Here is an 18,922-nt window from a genome sequence, read left to right as displayed (position 1 = left end):
TTTTTAATTGAACATGCAATTTTTTCAATTGAAAATTTGTTCAATTATTTCTCAATTATTTCTTTAAAACGGCGATTAATGTAATCATTTGAAGCAGTTTCAATTACAAAATTAATTCGATTAATTAATTTCGTGATTGAAACCGATTTTTATTTTTTCTTGTGTAGCTACAATTCAGGCATTGAGCCTTGGATAATTAATATCCAGTGTTCACAGCTGTTGGTCGAATTAGGAGAGATTTCGCTCTATTTCAATTGCAGCAACTTGTCTATTTTATGGGGTATATTTCCATATTGGGGTGTATTTCAAAAGTGAACATTAATCAAAATCCTTTAAATCCTAACTTCTAAATGTAATTTCCAGCTCCTATCGTGGTCTATGATTAATTTAAATGTTCTCATATCACCAAACATTTCCTTTTGCAGATTCGTACGATTCATCATCCTCACCGAATGGTTCCAGTTTAGATTGTCTCAATTTGATTGTGCAGAATATCAACAAGTGCACCAATGCTGGCACTACCTCCTCCGCAACAGGCACAGGCAATAAGACAGCAACAATATCGCCGACAAATTTGCCAACAACAGCGACAATGCAAGCAAACAGCATACACAATGGACATAATATCAGGCAGCCAACATCCAATGGCAGCAGTAATTCCTCCAATGTCATGGGAGGAAATCCAGCGTTAAAAAATATGTCAAATGTACGCCTAGGACACCATCATCCTCATAATGGTACAACAGCGAAGACAACATCGCTAGCACCTCCACTACCACCACCATCTCATACAACATCAGTCCAATCCTCACCAGCAACGGTGTCCCCAGCAGCAACAGCACCATCATCAGTCACATCACATTCATCATTGAATGCAACATTTAAGCAAAAATGTACAACATGAACGCATAGGCCGTGAGCCAGTGATAGCTACATGAGGATGTTGAATGAAACTTGCTGATCCTTTCCACCTCTAGTGTAGATAGTTGATAGGAACTTTGGTATCTTCCATGCTGTTGTTGCAGAAGTGCGTGTGTGGCAAGTTGCTAGTAGCGAATTTCCCCCTCAAGATTTATAGCATAAAGCCAAAGATTAAGTGAGTGAAGAACTTAACCAAAGATCAAAAAACCAAAGACCAAATGTATTTTTTAAGGAAGCAACACATGTAAGATAAATTGTTTAAGATACATTTATAAGGATGTAAGTAAATAACAAAGGAAAAAGGAAATTCTCGCCGCAAACCAATATTTTAAGTCAAACAAAAATGGAAATCAGTCCTTATCTAGACACTATGACGCCCCAAAGTGAGGGGATATAAGTACGAGTATTCTATATGTTCTTCAGTGATCACGATAATTGTTCTTGTGTGTTCACATTAAGAGTTCGAGATGTTTGCCAACCATAACCAGGTAATTTTAAAATCTCTGTAATGTCACTTGTGTACATTAGGTTTTCAGTTTACGTCCACCAAACGACTGCATCATACAAAAAGAAATTTGTATATGTTGAGATGAACAGTCATTAATTTGAAATGTAACATAAATATAACATAAAAATTTAGGCTGCCTACCATATCGTATCTGTTGTAAGGATATGAAGAAGGGCTATGATAAAGAGACCTTTGTGCTTCACTTATACTTCATTTCTTCATTTCATTTCTTTACACGATTCTGCATGGATTTAGAAGATGTTGTAGCTAAGGACTCGCAAAGAGAAATTAAATCCATAAAGATCACTATAAAGCTGCTAAAGAACTGAATGAACTTATTAAGACCACCTAAGAACTGGTGATAGAAGCAAAGATTTTCACACGACTTGCATAGTCTTTATATTCACAATGGTATACATACAGTATTGACAAGGATTTAGAGCAATCTAAGCATGACAAAGCTAGCTATGCAACGCGCTCTTGGTTCCTTCAGTCTAACAAAATATGGTTTAGAACAAAATACCAAAAAGGTTTATTGAATTCGGCTCGACTACGACGATGTTCAAATGGAAGACACTACTTTAAATGATGCTTATCATTAACATTAGACTTTTATGTGGATTTTTTTTTTTAAATCGTCTATATCGTTCGAAGCCATCAATACAACTTCCAAAAGATGCACAAATGACATGTGTCCTCCAATTAGTCCTCCACTACAAAGAAAAACATATGCGGTGGAAAAGAACAGCTAGTGTGAAAGGTGTTAAACGTGGTTAGTGTCGTGCTTACATCGTAGACACGTTTTCGCGGTATATTCGATATAATTACATGCATGGCCGTTGAAGTTGAGCTGAGGCCTCCTTTTTATAACGGCGTGCCGCATTGGGACACCGAACGGCGTGCCGCATTAGGACACCCCTTTTGAGAAAAGTTTTACATGGCATAGTATCTCACAAATGTTGCCAGCATTAGGAGGGGAAAACCACCGCTGAAAAAAAAATTTTTCTGATTGTCTCGCCAGGATTCGAACCCAGACGTTCAGCGTCATACGCAGACATGCTAACCTCTGCGCTACGGTGACCTCCCATCACCATGGATTCTGTTAAAACTTTATACAAAATAAAAAGTTGTAGGTCATAGTTTTATTCTACTAACCAAACTTCTGTTAAACCAGCAAAAATTAAAGCTTCCAGAAACCGAACAAGGATGATCGAGAGACCGGTTTACATAGGAGCTATATCAGGTTATAGATTGATTTTGGCCGTACTTGGCGCTGTTGTTAGAAGTCAAAACAAGAGACTACATGCAAGATTTCCGCCAAATAGGACAAAAATTGGGGCTTGTAAGGGCTTAAGAAGTTAAATCATATATCAGGTTATGGAACAATTTGGTCCGTACTTGGCCACGAGCAAAATTTCAGCCAAATCGGATGAAAATTGCGGCTTCCAGGCGCTTAAGAAGTCAAATCGGGGGATCGGTTTATATGGGAGCTATATTAGGCTATAGACCGATTTGGACCGTACTTATCAGGGTTGTTGGAAGTCATAACAAAACACTACATGCAAAATTTCAGCCAAATTGGACAAAAATTGCAGCTTGTAAAAGCTCGAGAAGCCAAATCGGGAGATCGGTTTATATGGGAGCTATATCAGGTTCTAGACCGATTTGAACCATACGTAGCATAGTTGGTGGAAGTCATAAAAGAACTCTGAGTGCAAAATTTCAGCCAAATCGGACAAAAATTGCGGCTTCCAGGGATCAAGAAATCAAATCTGGAAATCGGTTTATGTGGGAGCTATATAAATCTGAACCGATATTTCCCATTTGCAATTCCCAACGATCTACATCGATTTTAAGTATCTGTGCAAAATTTCAAGTGGCTAGCTTTATGCGTTCGACCTCTATCTTGATTTCGGCAGACGGACGGACGGACATGGCTAGATGGACGGATGGACATAGCTATATCGTATATTTGGAGGTGTTACAAACAGAATGACATTAGTATAGAATGACATTAGTATACCCCCATCCTATGGTGGTGAGTATAAAAACTACTTTCAAAGTAAAGGGAAAAGTCAGGCGGAGCCGACTATATAATACCCTACACCAGATAGTCTAATAGTCTACGTACAATATTTAATACATAGAACCTTTGCCCAAATCTAGTCATACTTTAATTTCAAACACCTTTTGAAATATCAATCAGAAATTTGCAAGATTTTCTTACGATAGGACCTAAATTGTGGCTTCTCTAGTCCTAAAAGCGTTTATCAGCTATAAGATATGAAGGGTGATTTTTTGGCTATTTTCTTTTTGGCAACACTGGTTTAAACAGCTCACGCACGTTTCGTCTTTTGTTTCACTGTCGGACATCTTCCGTTTGGTCTACAATTTAACCGTGAATCATCGTAAAGCGAAACATGCTTACAAATTATTGAATTTTATTATCAAAATGCGTGCTCAGTTAAGAAAGTTCATCGCGTGCTTCTTCCATTGAGCGAAAAATTTTATTTTTGACTCAATGGGTACGTAAATAAGCAGAATTGTCGATTTTGGAGTGAAGATCAGCCAGAAGCATTGCAAGGGCTACCAATGCATTCAGAAAAAGTCACCGTTTCATGGGGATAATGGGCTGGTGGCGTCATTGGACCTTACTTCTTATATGGGAGCTTTATCTAAATCTGATCCGAATTTTGATGAAATTTTACACACATATTGGGACGTATAATAAAACATTTCGTGATAAATTTTGTGACGATCGCACCAAAATTGTAGCTTCTACAGCCTTAAAAGACCATATCGGATGAAATATATATTGAGAGCCATATTTAGATCTGGACCGATTTTTCGCAAAATCAATAGCGTTTGTCCGTGGGCCCAAAAAAGGGCAAAGTATAAAATTTGATGGTAATCGGACAACAAATGCGACCTTTACCTTGAATACAAGAATACATGGACAGATAGACGGACAAAGCTAAATCGAATCAGGTCGGTATACTTAACTATAGGTCTAACAATACTGAAAACAAATGCACAATTTATAATGCCCTCTTCCACAGTTGTGGTGTAGGATATAAAAACCGCACCGCGCCAGCTTGTTGTATATAAACAAATTTTATGAGAAAACAACAGTTTTCTTTATACCCTTCACCACCAGTGTGGTACAGGGTATTATAGCTTTGTGCATTTGTTTGCAACGCTAAGAAAGATAAGAACCAGATCCATCGATAAGTATTCCAATCGGCTTAGAATCACTTCCTGATTCGATTTAGCTATGTCCGTCTGATTCGATTTAGCTATGTCCACAGGTCGCATTTGTTGTCCGATTTTCATTAAACTTTGCGTAAGTCACTTTTTTGGTCCAGGGACAAACGTTATTGATTTTATATATATCTTTCATCCGATATGCCCTTTTGAAGCCAAAATTTTGGTCTGACCTTTACCAAATTTGGCATGAAGTGTTTTTTTTTGATATGCTAATATGTGTGCAACATTTCATCAAAATCGGTTCACATTTAGATATAGCTCCCATATATATCTTTTATCCGATGTGGCCTTTTAAGTCTTTAGTGTTGACTATTTTGGTCCGATTCTTATGATTCTTATTCTGTGACATCTTAATACGTGTGCAAAAATTTCATCAAAATCGGTTCGGATCCGATATACCCTTTTAAAGCTGTAGAAGCCACAATTTTGGTCCGATCGTTATAAAATTTAAAACGAGATGTTTTTTGATGTCTCAATACCTGTTCAAAATTTCATTAAAATCCGATCCGATTTAGATATAGCTTCCATATATATCTTTCAGCTGATATGCATTTTGAGGCTGTAGAAACTACAATGTTGGTCGTATCTTTACAGAATTTTGCAAGAGAGGTTTTATTTTACGTTCCAATTCGATAGCAATATTTTTTAAAATCGGGTCAGATTTAAATATAGCTCCCATATATATCTTTCAGCCTTTTAAGACTCTTAAGCCACAGTCTTGGTCCAATCTTTACACAATTTTGCATGAAATTTTTTATTTGACGTCTCAATACCTGTTCAAAATTTCATTAAAATCGGATCAGATTTAGATATAGCTCTTATATGCATATATCTTTCAGCCAATATGGCGTTTTAAAACTGTAAAAGCCACTGTTTGGTCCGATCTTTACTCAATTACGCATGAAATGTTTTATTTGACGTCTTAATAAGTGTGTAAAATTTTATGAAAATCGGTTCAGATTTAGATATAGGTACCATATGTAGCTTTCATCCGATATGGCCTGCAGTCGATACAATTTTGTTTCGATCATTATAATATTTAGTGTGAGGTGTTTTATTTAACGTCCTAGCGCGTGTGCTAAATTTCATTAAAGTCGGTCCAGATTTAGATATGTCTCCGATATATCTTTCATCCGATGTGGCCCTTAAAGTCTGCAGTAGCGACCAGTTCAGTTTTTCAATAGGTATGCAAGATTAAGGTCTGGCTAGATTTTCAACATGTGTTTCATATTTCGAAAGTAGTATGAATGTCGGTTCTGCCCGATTTACATTTCCTTACTGGTTTCTTAATGCTGTCGCAACAACCTTAGAACAAGATAACAAAATGAGCAAACATTGCTATTGTCACAGTGAAAACTTAATTGGTTAAGACAACTAACATACATCAATTCACTATTGAATTTTTTAACATTGTGTACATCTACATCTTTGGAAATTGCATAAAGAAAAGGTGAGAAAAAATCAGTTTTAAAAATTTGGGATCTAATATGAAGACAGAATCTTAACGCATCAGTTAACATCTGTTTGGAGTGTTTGGAATTAAATCGATGTGAAGAAAACAAATTAAAAGAACATATGGATACTAAATCAAGATGGTCTATTATAATAATTTGGTTGAGACAAACAAACAAAAAAATCGTTTGCACCCAGGTATAAGAAAAGGACAAGAATCGTGTTTAAACTAAGCGGCGGCTACCAGAATCAATAATCCATAAATAACCCAACTGGATTATCCTATTATGAAATTAGATAATTAATTTTTTAGCTATATTATTTATAATAGGTGCATGTATCTATTTATTTATAATTAATTTTACACTTAGTTGTTAGTAAAATAAATTTAAATTATTCAAATGTAGCCATTAAACAATAAATAAAACAAAAAACATATACAAAAAATCAGAACAACAACATTTCTTTGGTTTCATTTGAACCATTTAATCTACATCTAGTTTACGAAATGAACCATTGAGGCCAGTTAACTGAGATACCTCCAGACTGGAATTAATGCCCACCCTCAGTTTTTCATTAACACCAAAACTATCATCTGAAGCGAAGTAATCCTTGTACTTTAACAAAGTCACTTCCCAATGTTTGAGAGCCTCGGATTGATAACCATTGTGACCACCATATTCCACTGTCATGGCATCGCGGGGTATATGCTGATATAGATCCTCAGCTTTTTGATGAACCACAAACTATAAAAGAGAAGGTTTCACTTCTTTGAAAGAATTTGAGCTGCATTTTCTCTTACCTTAAAAGGCAATTTCTTGGGCATTAATGATGTCACAAAATTAAATACCGTCTGTCCTTCTTTGCGCATATTGATCAAATGAATTTCCACAAACCTTAATGGTAGACAATGTTCTATCAACATTAAGGTTTTCTTTAGCAAAGCCGGATGGTATTGCAGCATTTGTTCCATGATAACATCTCGAGCATCCACTATGTATACCAAACCTGATATGCTGGCATTTGCATTTTCGTTAGCCAAAATTTCCAACAGCATAAAGAGCAACTTGAATGCATCTTTGGGATTATATTTCTTGGGATCATATTTGCTATATTGTGAGATGATAATACAGGGTCCCTCAGGTGTTACGGGCTTCCGAGGGATAGTGTGAATACTGAAAGAGACGAAGAACAAGCTTAACAGGATTTTATGAAAATAGAAAACTGTGAAATGGCAGTGCACTGTGAAAAATTTCTCATTTCCGAAAGAAATAATTAGCGATTGCTCTATAAAAAAAACAAATAAAAGTGTGCTAAGTTCGGCCGGGCCGAATCTGGGGAACCCATGGATTCTGCTAAAAATTTATACGAAATAAATTTAGTTGAGGGGTATTATTTTATTCTACATACCAAACTTCTGTCAAACCAACAAAAATAAAAGCTTCTAGGAACCGAATAAGGATGATCGAGAGATCGGTTTATATGGAAGCTATATCAGGTTATAAACCGATGTCAACCGTACTTGCCATAATAGTTGGAAATCGTAAAAGAACACAATGTGCAAAATTTTACCCGAATCGGGCAAAACTTGTGACCTGAATAGAGAGACCGGTTTATAAGAGAGCTATCAGGTTATAGACCGATTTCAACCGTACTTGGCACAGTAGTCGGAAGTCGTAACAGTACACTATATACAAAATTTTAGCCAAATCCGACAAAAATTGCGGCTTTTAAGGGCTGAAGAAGTCACATCGGGAGATCGGTTTATAGGGAAGCTAAATCAGGTTATACACAGCTGTTGGAAGTCTTAACAGAACACTAGATGCAAAATTTTAGCCAAATCGGACAAACATTGCGGCTTGTATGGGCTCAAGAAGTCAAATTGGCAGATCGGTCCTGGCAAAAATTGCAAATTTTGCCCATGAACATTCCACTAAGGAACAGGGGCAAACTTCTCACATATCAATGAGTGCAGTCCGATTTAAGTTTTAAGCTCAATGATAAGGGACCTCTTTTTTTATAGCCGAGTCCGAACGGCGTGCCGCAGTGCGACACCTTTGGAGAGAAGTTTTACATGCCATAGTACCTCACAAATGTTGCCAGCATTCGGAGGGGAAAACCACCTCTGAAATAATTTTTTTCTGATGATCTCTCCAGGATTCGAACCCAGGCGTTCAGCGTCATAGGCGGACATGCTAAACTCTGCGCTACGGTGGCCTCTGGTCGGCCTGGCAGCTATACCTAAATATACTTCAATTTGAACTATATTTGGATCGGACGTCGGGAGGGTTACATCAAGTCACTGTTTCAAATTTAAGTGAAATCAGGTAATAAATGCAGCTTTTATGGGTTTGAGACCCTAATTCGGCAGATCGGTCTATATGGCAGCTTTATCAAAATATAGTACGATCTAAACCATGTTTGGATTAGATGACAGGAGGCTTAGAACAACTCTTTCTAGGCAGATCGGTCTATATAGCCGCTATATCTGAATATAGCCCGTTCTGAACCATATTTGGGTCAGATGTTGGGAGGTTTAAAAAACTCATCCTTTCAAATTTGAGCGAAATCGGGTAATATATAAAGCTTTTACGGGCTTTAAACCCTTAACCGACGTTCTGCGGTCTGAACCTAGTATGGTCGGATATCGGGATGCTTATAAAAACTATTTAAATTAAATTATTTAAATTTCAGCGAAATCAGGTAATAAATAAAGCTTTTATGGCTTCAGATCCCTAACCGCCAGATCGGTCTAAATGGCAGCTATATCTAAATATAGCCCGATCTGAACCATATTTGTGTCGGTTGCCGGGAGGCCTAAATTAAGTCACGGTTTAAAATTTCTTCGAAATCGAGTAATAAATAAAGCTTTTATTTCAGCGAAATCGGATAATAAATTTAGCTTTTTTGAGCTTCAGACCCTTTATAGGTAGATCGGTTTATATGGAAGCTATATCCAAATTTGGGCCTGTCTGAACCATATTTGAATCGGATGGCGGGAGGCTTAAAATAAATCACGGATGCCGGGAGGCTTAAAATAACTCACCATTTCAAATTTCAGCGAAATTTGATAATAAATAAAGCTTTTATGGGCTTTAGACCCTTTATGGGCACATCGGTCTATGTGGCGGCTATACCTAAATGTCCCAACTAAACCATACTTGAGTCGAATGTCGGGAGGCTTTTGACAACTCACTGTTTCAAATTTTAGCGAAATAGAGTAATATATGCAGCTTTTATGGGCTTTAGACCCTTTATCGGCACATCGGTCTATGTGGTAGCTATATCCAAATATGGTCCAATTTGGTCCCTTTAATAACTTAACCTGCTTGCAGCAAAAAGACGTATCTGTGCCAAATTTCAGCTCAATATCTCAGCTTTTGAAGGCTGTAGAGTGATTACAACAGACGGACGGGCAACGTAAAATCGCCCTAGAATTTTACGACGATCCGAAATATATGTACTTTGTAGGGTCCGAAATGGATTTTTCGATGTGTTGCAAACGGAATGACTTAATTAATATACCCCCATTCCTATGATGGTAGTGTAAAAAGGAGTCCCTGCACTGTTAGAGACAAAAAAAAACAGAAGCTAGAGATAGGACAGCAAAGTGGGCTAACGGAATAGATCTAATATGTGGGTTGTTCTTTTCAGCGTGCCATAGGGGGTCTCCTGGAACTGTCGAGGTGAGCTTTACAAAGTGTATATACCGCTGCACAGTGGGAGAAAATCGAAAAAAATAGAATCTCTTTGAAATACGGTATGGTTAGAGCTGAGGTGTTAACGAAATCGTGTGCAAAATTTCAAGGTTCTATGTTGTCCGGGCGCTTTTTGTAAGGCCTCTAAAATTAGTCACCTCGGTATTTCGAAAATTTTTTGGGCTGCCAAATCTTCATTTGTGGTCCGATTTCGTTTAAACTCCGTATGGAAGTTCCCGTCTTGCCATTCGGTTCCGTCGACATATAAAAACGTGCTACGTTGCAAATGGCAGGAAGATGCGATTTACGACTTCTTGAAGTGTTAGCGACCGGAAAGCGTGACGCAAGGGTAGTTTTCACCCACTCCCTATCCAAATTAGTCTCTCATTCTTCGTCCTTAAGACCCTAAAGAGATTATTTGGCATGTATGTACTACATTAGAAAACTTCTCGACTCTTCACTAATATACAGCAAACAGCATGCTTACACTAAGGGTCAGTCGGTTGATATAACCCTTTATAATGTGGGTAGATACATTGAAGATATCTTAGGGATAGGTGGCTTTACTGCCTTAACCGCCTCTGGATGGACGAAAGTCAATTGGTTTCACTAAACCCCAGAAAAATTGTGCTGGTACTTTTTACCATAAAACTAAATCTGTTTTCATGGGATCAGTCCTGAATTAGGTAAAGTTATCATTGTCTTCGGAGGCTTATGTTCCTGGGTATGAGTCTTGAGCAGAAACTGAACTTAAGAAGGAACGTCGAGTAAACTCAACTCGACAAGAAGGAATTGAAGGTTTAGGCCGGGGACAATACACTGAATGTTTGCTTCGGTGTTTCGGCCCATTCTCACCTTTGGATGGTATAGCTTCAGGCTCTGGGCAGCCGAGGCCTCCGCAGGATATTCGCGAGGCAATATTGGTGTCTGGAGCTAAGAGAAGTGCATAGACAGAGGCTCTAAACACCTTGCTCGATCTTATGTTTTTGCACCTGCATGTTGGATATGCTGCAACTAAGATAGCCCTTAGAGAGTAGTGAGCCCCTGCGTGCCTTGAACTGTGGGCATTTCCCTTTTCTGTTGGGAACTGCTGGTGCTTCGGACGGAAAACTAAATGTGACTTGACGGATTATGTACCAAGGGAGACCTTCCATGTTGACGGACTGGACGTTGCTTTGCGGGAAAAAGGAAAGGTACCTCGCCTTTCCCATTTCCTTCTGTATGCAAGGATGGGTCTAAATTGGAGAGGGCATCGGAGTGTACCTTGAGGCCCTTGAAATTAGAGGTATCGCACTGCGACACGCCGTTTAGACTCGGCTATAAAAATGACAGCATTCATTGACATGTGAAAAGTTTGCCCCTGCTCCTAAATGGAATGTTCATGGGCAAATATGCATAGGTTTCTGCACGAGTGAAGCGTCTTTCGGGAAAAGTTCTTAGCGATTCTATAGGCACTGGAGATGTTATCGATTCAAAATCGTCTGCTCACTGTCACTGCCACGATATGCGTGGATTGGCAGGCGGCGCGAAAGGTGCTGGCTTAGGATCATGTCTACCTCAATGGTTAAGGGATGCAATAAGTTTTTTCGAACTATGTGGAAGGCTGTTAGGCTCTGTCTGGTCGGGGCCATTAATAAGTTTGAGGGAATGAGTCGGCCGAAGATCTAGGCAGGAACGTAACGCTCAAGAGCGCCAATCGAGGCCCGGGCTGACGAAGAGCATTCTAAAGTTGCCTGGGGCCTGCGGTCGAGTGTTTAACGGAACAGAACGTAACTTATCCTAGGGCTGAGTGAGCACGTACTCGGACGTCTCAAAGGAGTCCTGACCAGGGCTTCGGAATCTGACCCTTGACTACGATTTCGGGTCGAAGTCCGTGTATTTAGCCAGAGTCGGTGGTTTTGGACGGTGCGTTGAACCTAGGGGAAGGAAGACCTCCGCAAGTTCTGTGAAGGTGGTCGCTTTCTTATCACTTATATTGGGGCTTAGAATGCACGAACTCGGACTGTTGAAAAGGAGTTTCGACCAGGGCTGCGGAGTGTGACCCCTAACTCCAAAATCGGGTCGAATTCCGTGTATTTAGCCAGAGATAGAGTGCGATTGGAAGTCGTGGCAACCTTACTCAACACCGAACCAGACACCCACTCCGGTTCATAGTCCGACTCCAGCTTCAAATTCTCGACTCCAATAAACTTCGTAGCCCGATCCGTCTCTCCATTGAAGATTTTTGACAGTGTGTTGGACGTAGGGGAAGGTAGACTTCCGCGAGTTCTGTCATAACGAGGAGGTGGTCACCTTCTACGATAATTGTGCGAAAGAGGCATGGGCTGAGAATGAAGAATGGTCCGGTGGTCGAGTGTTTGGCGATATAGGGCCGCACTTTTTGTGGAACAGTGAAGCATGACTACGTGGACCGACAGCGACGTAGGAACATGTGAGATCAAAACTGGTTAGGAGATGCAAAGAGTTTCTTCGAATTGGTCAGACTTTGTCTGTTCTAGGCCTTTATTAAGTAGTGAGGAATGAGTTGGCCGAAGATCTAACCATGAATGTATCGCTATAGAGCGTCAATCGACGCCTCGGCAGATGCCGTAGTTTCTAGGGTTGCGTAGGCCTGTTTCTGGGGTTGCGTATGGCCGAATGTTTAACGGAACAGGACGTCACTTATTCTGGGGTTGAGAAAGCGCAAACTCAGACTGCTGAAAGAAGTCCTGACCAGGGATGCGGATTCGGACCCTCGACTCCGATCCCGGCTCGAGTCTGTGTATTAAGCTGAAGTCCGAGTGCGGCTCGGAATCGAGGCAAGCTTGTTCAATACCGAACATAACACCGACTTAGGGTCAATAGTCCGGCATCAAATCCTCGACTCCTGTAAACTCGGCAGCCCTGGTCCTGACTCTCCATTTTGTCATGCGTGCTGGACGTAGGGTAAGGTAGACTTCCGCAAGTTCGGCGGTAACGAAGAGGAGTTAGAGACGGTCGCTCAAATGTGGCTGCCTGATCGGACTATCGCTGAGGGCTCTTGCGTCAGGCTATATGAGGTCAAGACTCATTAGGAGATAAAAAGCATTTATTCGGTTTACGTGGAAGGTTATTAAGCTCGATAATTTCGCGAATGAGTCGTGGGCTGAGTTACTGGAGGGCTAAGGCCCTGTGATCGAGAGTTTCGCGGTATAGGATGTCACTTATCCGGCAGCCGAAGAAGCATGACTTCGGACTGCTGGTAGAAGTCCTGGCTGACTTGGAGGCTTTTAAAGGACACGGGATTAAGGCTGTACACAGGATGAGACAGATTTCCGCAAGATCGGTGGTGACGAGGAGGAGTTAGAGACGGTGAAGCGTATTTTAACCTAACCTTACCCAAGAGATTTAGGATCTAGACCTTTCTCGCTGTAAACATTGTGGCGACACTATTTGGTTATAGTCTTCAAGTTAAAAGAAAATTATGTTGATAGTTAAGAACGAAGATTCCAAATTGGTTAAGTTTAGGGTTTATTTTCAAATTTCCGTCAGCAGTATATCTCGCATTGGTCTTAGAAATGGCCAAATGTATGTTGTTGGTGTTATAAAATTCCCTTAAGATAATTGCAACTTTATTTAGCAAGGGTATTCGAGGCAAGAATACATATCACTTCAAGCAAATTTGCCCATGAACATTCCACCAAGGAACTGGGGTAAACTTCTCACATGCCACCGAGTCCTGCCCGATTCAAAATTTAAGCTCAATGATAAGGGGACTCCTTTTTTAACAGCACCTTTGTTTTTAGCACCTCACAATTTTTTTCTGATGTTCTCGCCAGGATTCGATTCCAGGCGGTCATCGTCATAGCCGGACATACTAACCAACGCTAAGGTGGCCTCTTCGCTTCAAGCAGCTAAGGTAAAATAAATATCATCAACTATGAAGTGCAGTTTGCAAATTGGAGGATATTCATTAAACCTGAAGATATTACAACGTTTACTCGTTGACCTAATGGGATACTGAGTGAATAAAAATCTTAGGTATCATTTTCTTCTAAACCCATTATTTGAGGATTTAGATCTCACAATATTTTAAAATATTTTGCCACGATTTGGTTTGGGATTTGGATTCAAATTGTTTTTTTTTTCACCAGCGCTCTCTTATCTTCACTCACCCCTGTCGGAACAACGTCAATAGTGAATCATCTATGCTACGATTCATCATCACTTCGGGAAATGAACCCTTCAAAGTATAGAAATTATCCAAACGTTTTTTTGTTTCCTCCACACTAAATCGTGAATAGCGCAAAAAGGATACCAGCCATTCCTCATTTGCTCGAGCTTTCAGATGTGAAGTCTTTTTCATCCAAAGCGAGAGGGAGACCAACGAATTTTCGCGAATTTCCGTGGTCTCATTGCAGTTTTTTTGGGCTAGCGCTTGCAACTCGTTCGTTAGCTTCGACATTTGCTATAACCGAAGTTTTATTCACATTGGCAGGTGGCACCAAACTAATTTTATGTCCAAATATGCATTTCTACCGTTAAGAGTTGATTGTCTAGGTTGTGCTACCATCGTTCAACTGGATTCCAGAAAAACAGATAAGGTCTGTCTGTCCCTCTGGCTGAGGGAAAGGACAGGCGGAAAGGTGCCAAAACAAAACATTAGCGGTGTAGGTATGATAAGTGGTTGTGTTATCATTTCCCCTAATGATAAAAGAAAAACAAATGGGAAAAAAGCCCCTGAAATACTAAATAAATTATGTGTGTGTGTGTGTGTGTATCTCTGGAAAAGTTGAAGCCATTGATGGATAGACAGATAGATAGACACTATGTTTATCGGTTGGGCTATGCAATGTGCACAAATGCCTGCGATTTGTTGCCGCCACCGAAGGGGAGGGGGCTACAAAGTATTAGAGGTTCTAATTAATCGATCATTGATATGAGCTCTGATTCGGTTACCACTGGAAGGCCATAAAAGACTACCCAATTAATATGTGACGATAAATATGCTTAAAAACAAGCAATGCTAAAACACTTTAATTGAAGTTAAAAGCTATAGAGCTACGTTTTTGTAGGTTACACACAAAAAAAAACAACAGATTTGCAAAATTAAGTTTGGTAGAAGAATATCAGCAGAATGGCTCATATCTACTAGATCATCCTTTGAAGTTTGATGTATGAAATTGGTGGTCAGTAAAAACAATGGTATGAGAACGATCCCAGCATATTTCTACTTAGCCGCTCAAGACAGCATCTATTTATAATTTCATGGCCGAGCGAAGTACATTTTTTCTAGTGTTTCTAATGCTTCCTCAGATTCAACTGTGTTTCTGTCGAGAGATGACCTAACCAACAGAGGCGTTGCCTTTGAATACACCCATTAATGTAAATGTCGTCGTGTAACTCATAAAACTCGCGGTCTGCTCGTTGTAAGAGAATTCGCTTCATATAAAAGTTCAATTTACGTATAAGAGATTTAAGTCCACATAAGAGCTAGAGCTTCTAGTACATGTAAAAGTTTCCGCTGCATATAAGACCTTTGCATTGTATAAGAGTTTTCGTTCCGTATAAGAACTACTATTTCGTATAAAAGATGTATAAATGGTTCTTCTCTATGTTAGAGCGTCTGCTTCATATTTGAGCTTCTGCTCCATATAAGAACTTCTGCTTTATATATGAGCTTCTTCTTCATATGCTAGTGTCAACTTCATAAAGCTAGGTTAGGTTAGGTTAGGTTTAAGTGGCATTCTGCCGTCAGTCTCACTTAAATGTTTTCGTCCATTGGGATACCACAGGAACAGAAGTAGAAAGATGCCTTCTAGTTTCAACCGTTGAACCATCCAGATCGCTTTAAAAAGCCCAATAACTTGCGAATGTTCACATCCGCTTAATCAGACAGGATCTCAAAGAAATGAGGTTCTCTTCTTCTTCGATGTCCTCACAGCTTCTGCAAAAGTCGTTGCTGGCAACCTTCAGTCTGTCAGCATGTTTTCCGATTAGACAGTGACCTGTCATGACGGACACAATGACTGAGACGTCAGTTCTAGCCAATGACAGCAAAGCAGTAGAAATCTTCATGCCTAGATTAGGCCACATAGTTTTGGAATGTTCACAGCCCCCTCTTTGTGATCATCTATCATTTGTTGTCCTTCGGGCCTGGTCCTGTAAACGTCGCTAGCGGCATACCCACAGATTCCAGCTTCCTTGGAATGTGTAGGGTAGTTCCTAGTCTCGCAATCTCATCCGCATTACGATTCCCGCGGATATCTCTGTGGCCCGGCACCCAGAACAGGTGAATTTTGAACTGTTCAGCGATCTCGTTGAGAGATCTGCGACAGTCGAAGGCGGTTTTTGTGTTCAGAAATACGTTCTCCAGGTATTTAATGACTGTCTGGCTGTCTGAGAAGATATTTATGCCAATCGTCGTAATGACATTATATCTTAGCCATTTCATCACTTCCTTAATTGCAAGGATCTCTGCTTGATACACCTTCTCGATATGACAAGTTCTAGATCTTTAGAGTACACCCCAAAGCCCACCTGGTCGTTTAGTTTGGAACCATCCGTATAGAAGTCTATGTAACTTTTGTTACCAAGGATATCGTAGTTCCAATCGGTTCAAACATAACACCGTGTCCGTAGCCGCCACATGACCAAAGAGAAAGCTCCCTTAACCTCACGGCAGTGGTCACTGCAATTTGGGTAGCCACAATGTTCAGAGACATAATATATAACATTAAATTCAGTGCATCAGATGGTGTCGTCCTTAGTCCTGCTGTGATGAACAAACAAGCCATCCTTTGGATCCGGTCAAATAAATTGCAAATTTTTTCCACTAAGGAACAGGGGAAAACTTCTCACATATCAATGAGTGCAGTCCAATTCAAGTTTAAGCTCAATGATAAGGGGCCTCCCTTTTATAGCCGAGTCCGAACGGCGTGCCGCAGTGCGACACCTCTTTGGAGAGAAGTTTTACATGGCATAGTACCTCACAAATGTTGCCAGCATTAGGAGGGGAAAACCACCGCTGAAAATTTTTTCTGGTGGTCTCAGCGTCATAGGTGGACATGGTAACCTCTGGGCTACGGTGGCCTCCGGATCCGGTTAAGTATAATGGTTAATTACAATGGACTAAAACGTCTAAGTGATACTGATAGCAGATCTAACCTCACCATCTTGCTGCAGTTTACATTAACAAGAAGTATTTGACAAAAATTTCAGGTAACTAACATTACTTGTTCTAAAGATAGAGGGACAGACGGGTGGACATTGCCAGAACGGGATTTAAAGAAAGATTTAAGGAGAGCTTGTAATTTCAATGTCGTACTCGCACATTACTCGCAGGCTTCTTCTTAATAGCCATGGCCCCATTCGGCTCATTAACTATAACGGCTGTTTGAGGTAGCTGGCGACATGCCTTGTAAATAGATTTTCCCCTTCCCATAGAGCATAGAACATTTAATTAGACTGCTATTTTTGATATGAAAGGTTTTTCTCTGGTTTACCACATAGCAGGAAAATCTATGTACGATAAATGCTCTATAAAGTTTTACTAATCTCTCTTCCCATCCTCTGTTACTTACACCCAACTATAGAAGTACAAAAACAATAGACCAGCAACGAGCCCCTTTAATTGGCTTATCTCTAATAATCGCATCAATTATCCATGGCTATCTCGCTTATTAGTTATGAACATGTAAATGGACATGCTATGGTGGAATGATTACAAAAACATTGGCTTTACCATCATTACCAATCAGTTAAGTGTCAAATCTCCCCGAGAGAAGTGTATCGCGAAGTTAACGGATTTTGAAATGAATGTACGACCTTTAACTCCCACCTTGGCGGATATAGCGCTAAGGGATTTAAACGAAACTCCCGAACGTATTCAACAAGATTTGCATATACTAAGGGAATGGATTAAAAAGCAACGTCATTTAAGAGCTCGCACCAGTGATCAATTTTTGGTGGCCTTTCTGAGACGATGCCATTTCAGTTTGGAGAAGACCAAGAAACGCATAGACAATTTCTTCAGCTATTACAATGTATTTCCGGAAGTTTTCCGAAATCGCAGCATAACCAGCCGTATATTTGACATTAACCGTTTGGGGTGAGAAAATCTGGGCACTTTTTTTCTAGTTTAAGTATTGAAGTCGGTTCTTTCTAGGGTTCATTATTATCCCGAATTTCCCAGATGTACCGATAAGTCTGCCATACTGATAGCTCGTTTTGGACAATTCGATCCCAATCGTTACAATGTTCGCGAAATATTCCAATTCATAATGATGGCCATGGAAATTATATCGGTGGAAAATGATTATGCCACTGTGGCGGGGGTTAGTCAAATCTTGGATCTTGCCAACATAACATTTGAAAATATCAAAAGATTCGATCGCAGCATTTTTGAAAGATATTGGACTTGGCTGGAGGATTGTTGTCCGTTGCGCATCAAGGAGGTCTATGTCATCAATGCAGCCAAAGACATACAATTCCGCATACACATGATAAAGACGTTAATGAAAAACCAGTTGGCACATCCGGTAAATTTTTGCTCATTTTTTGGAGATAACAATTGCTTTTTATACATTGCATACTTTAGATTCGTACTGTTAAATCAATGGAAGAACTCTATACCCATATACCTCGAAGTAATTTACCCGAGGAGTATGGTGGTAGTAATGGTCATATTGGTGAGTGCGTTGCCTATATGGAGGATCTTTTGCACACCTATCGCCAGTACTTTGATGAAGACACTCTGTATGGTTGTTCGGAAGAACTGAGATCGGGCGACATAGTTTCCTATGAGGCAGAGTTTGGTTTAAATGGTTCATTTCGAATGTTGAATTTTGACTAATAAATATTTAGAATGGAGAATAAATATGGAAATGTGAATGAAAAGTTATATTATCTCAAGAAAATAAATTGGAATTTATTCGCGATATCTGATACGCCGTGTACCGATGTATGCTTGTAAACCATCGAAAATTGGGTTCAGCGTCTAGACTTCTGCAAGCGTCCCCGTGGTGGCCATGCAAAAAAAAAAGGGTTGAACGTACTTTCAAAGAAATTAAGAATTTAATTGATATCCACAACCATTTTTGTTTTACTTAAAATAAAG

General features: G+C 39.7%; 3 protein-coding genes across 4 annotated transcripts in view; 2 read left to right on the top strand and 1 right to left on the bottom strand.

Annotated features, from left to right (window-relative positions):
- LOC106090905 (myogenic-determination protein) overlaps positions 1–2,681 on the top strand; it is an 83,740-nt gene extending 81,059 nt beyond the window's left edge. For both annotated transcript variants that reach the window (XM_059364146.1, XM_013257260.2), the window contains exon 5: positions 426–2,681. In XM_059364146.1, coding sequence (XP_059220129.1) covers positions 426–904 — 479 coding nt within the window. In that variant the 3' untranslated portion in view covers positions 905–2,681. The remainder of the gene's footprint in view (positions 1–425) is intronic.
- Positions 2,682–6,633: 3,952 nt separating this feature from the next.
- On the bottom strand, positions 6,634–14,540 carry LOC106090903 (retinol-binding protein pinta). Its single transcript, XM_013257256.2, has 3 exons — positions 13,980–14,540; positions 6,951–7,323; positions 6,634–6,894 (listed from the first exon to the last, which is right to left on the bottom strand). The coding sequence occupies exons 1-3, from the start codon at positions 14,267–14,269 to the stop codon at positions 6,634–6,636; spliced, it is 924 nt and encodes a 307-aa protein (XP_013112710.2). The 5' UTR covers positions 14,270–14,540.
- A 2,964-nt stretch (positions 14,541–17,504) lies between these two features.
- Positions 17,505–18,658, top strand: LOC106090897 (alpha-tocopherol transfer protein-like). The gene is made up of 3 exons (XM_013257252.2): positions 17,505–17,914; positions 17,972–18,344; positions 18,404–18,658. Exons 1-3 carry the CDS (start codon positions 17,505–17,507, stop codon positions 18,656–18,658), a joined length of 1,038 nt encoding a protein of 345 aa, XP_013112706.1.
- The last annotated feature ends 264 nt before the right edge of the window (positions 18,659–18,922 follow it).

Source organism: Stomoxys calcitrans, chromosome 2 (genome assembly GCF_963082655.1).
Source record: "Stomoxys calcitrans chromosome 2, idStoCalc2.1, whole genome shotgun sequence".
Taxonomy (NCBI): domain Eukaryota; kingdom Metazoa; phylum Arthropoda; class Insecta; order Diptera; family Muscidae; genus Stomoxys; species Stomoxys calcitrans.
This window is presented reverse-complemented; position numbering and strand designations above follow the sequence as displayed.

Bases quoted from the DNA above. Each gene is read 5' to 3' on its own strand.
- LOC106090903 (XM_013257256.2), bottom strand. From the start codon at position 14,269: ATGTCGAAGCTAACGAACGAGTTGCAAGCGCTAGCCCAAAAAAACTGC. The intron at 7,324-13,979 runs GTGAGTGAAGAT...CGTCTCTTTCAG, and splicing joins TTGACGTTGTTCCGACAGGG to TATTCACACTATCCCTCGGA. The intron at 6,895-6,950 runs GTAAGAGAAAAT...TCTCTTTTATAG, and splicing joins CCAAGAAATTGCCTTTTAAG to TTTGTGGTTCATCAAAAAGC.
- LOC106090897 (XM_013257252.2), top strand. From the start codon at position 17,505: ATGGACATGCTATGGTGGAATGATTACAAAAACATTGGCTTTACCATC. The intron at 17,915-17,971 runs GTGAGAAAATCT...GGTTCTTTCTAG, and splicing joins TTTGACATTAACCGTTTGGG to GGTTCATTATTATCCCGAAT. The intron at 18,345-18,403 runs GTAAATTTTTGC...TGCATACTTTAG, and splicing joins AAAACCAGTTGGCACATCCG to ATTCGTACTGTTAAATCAAT.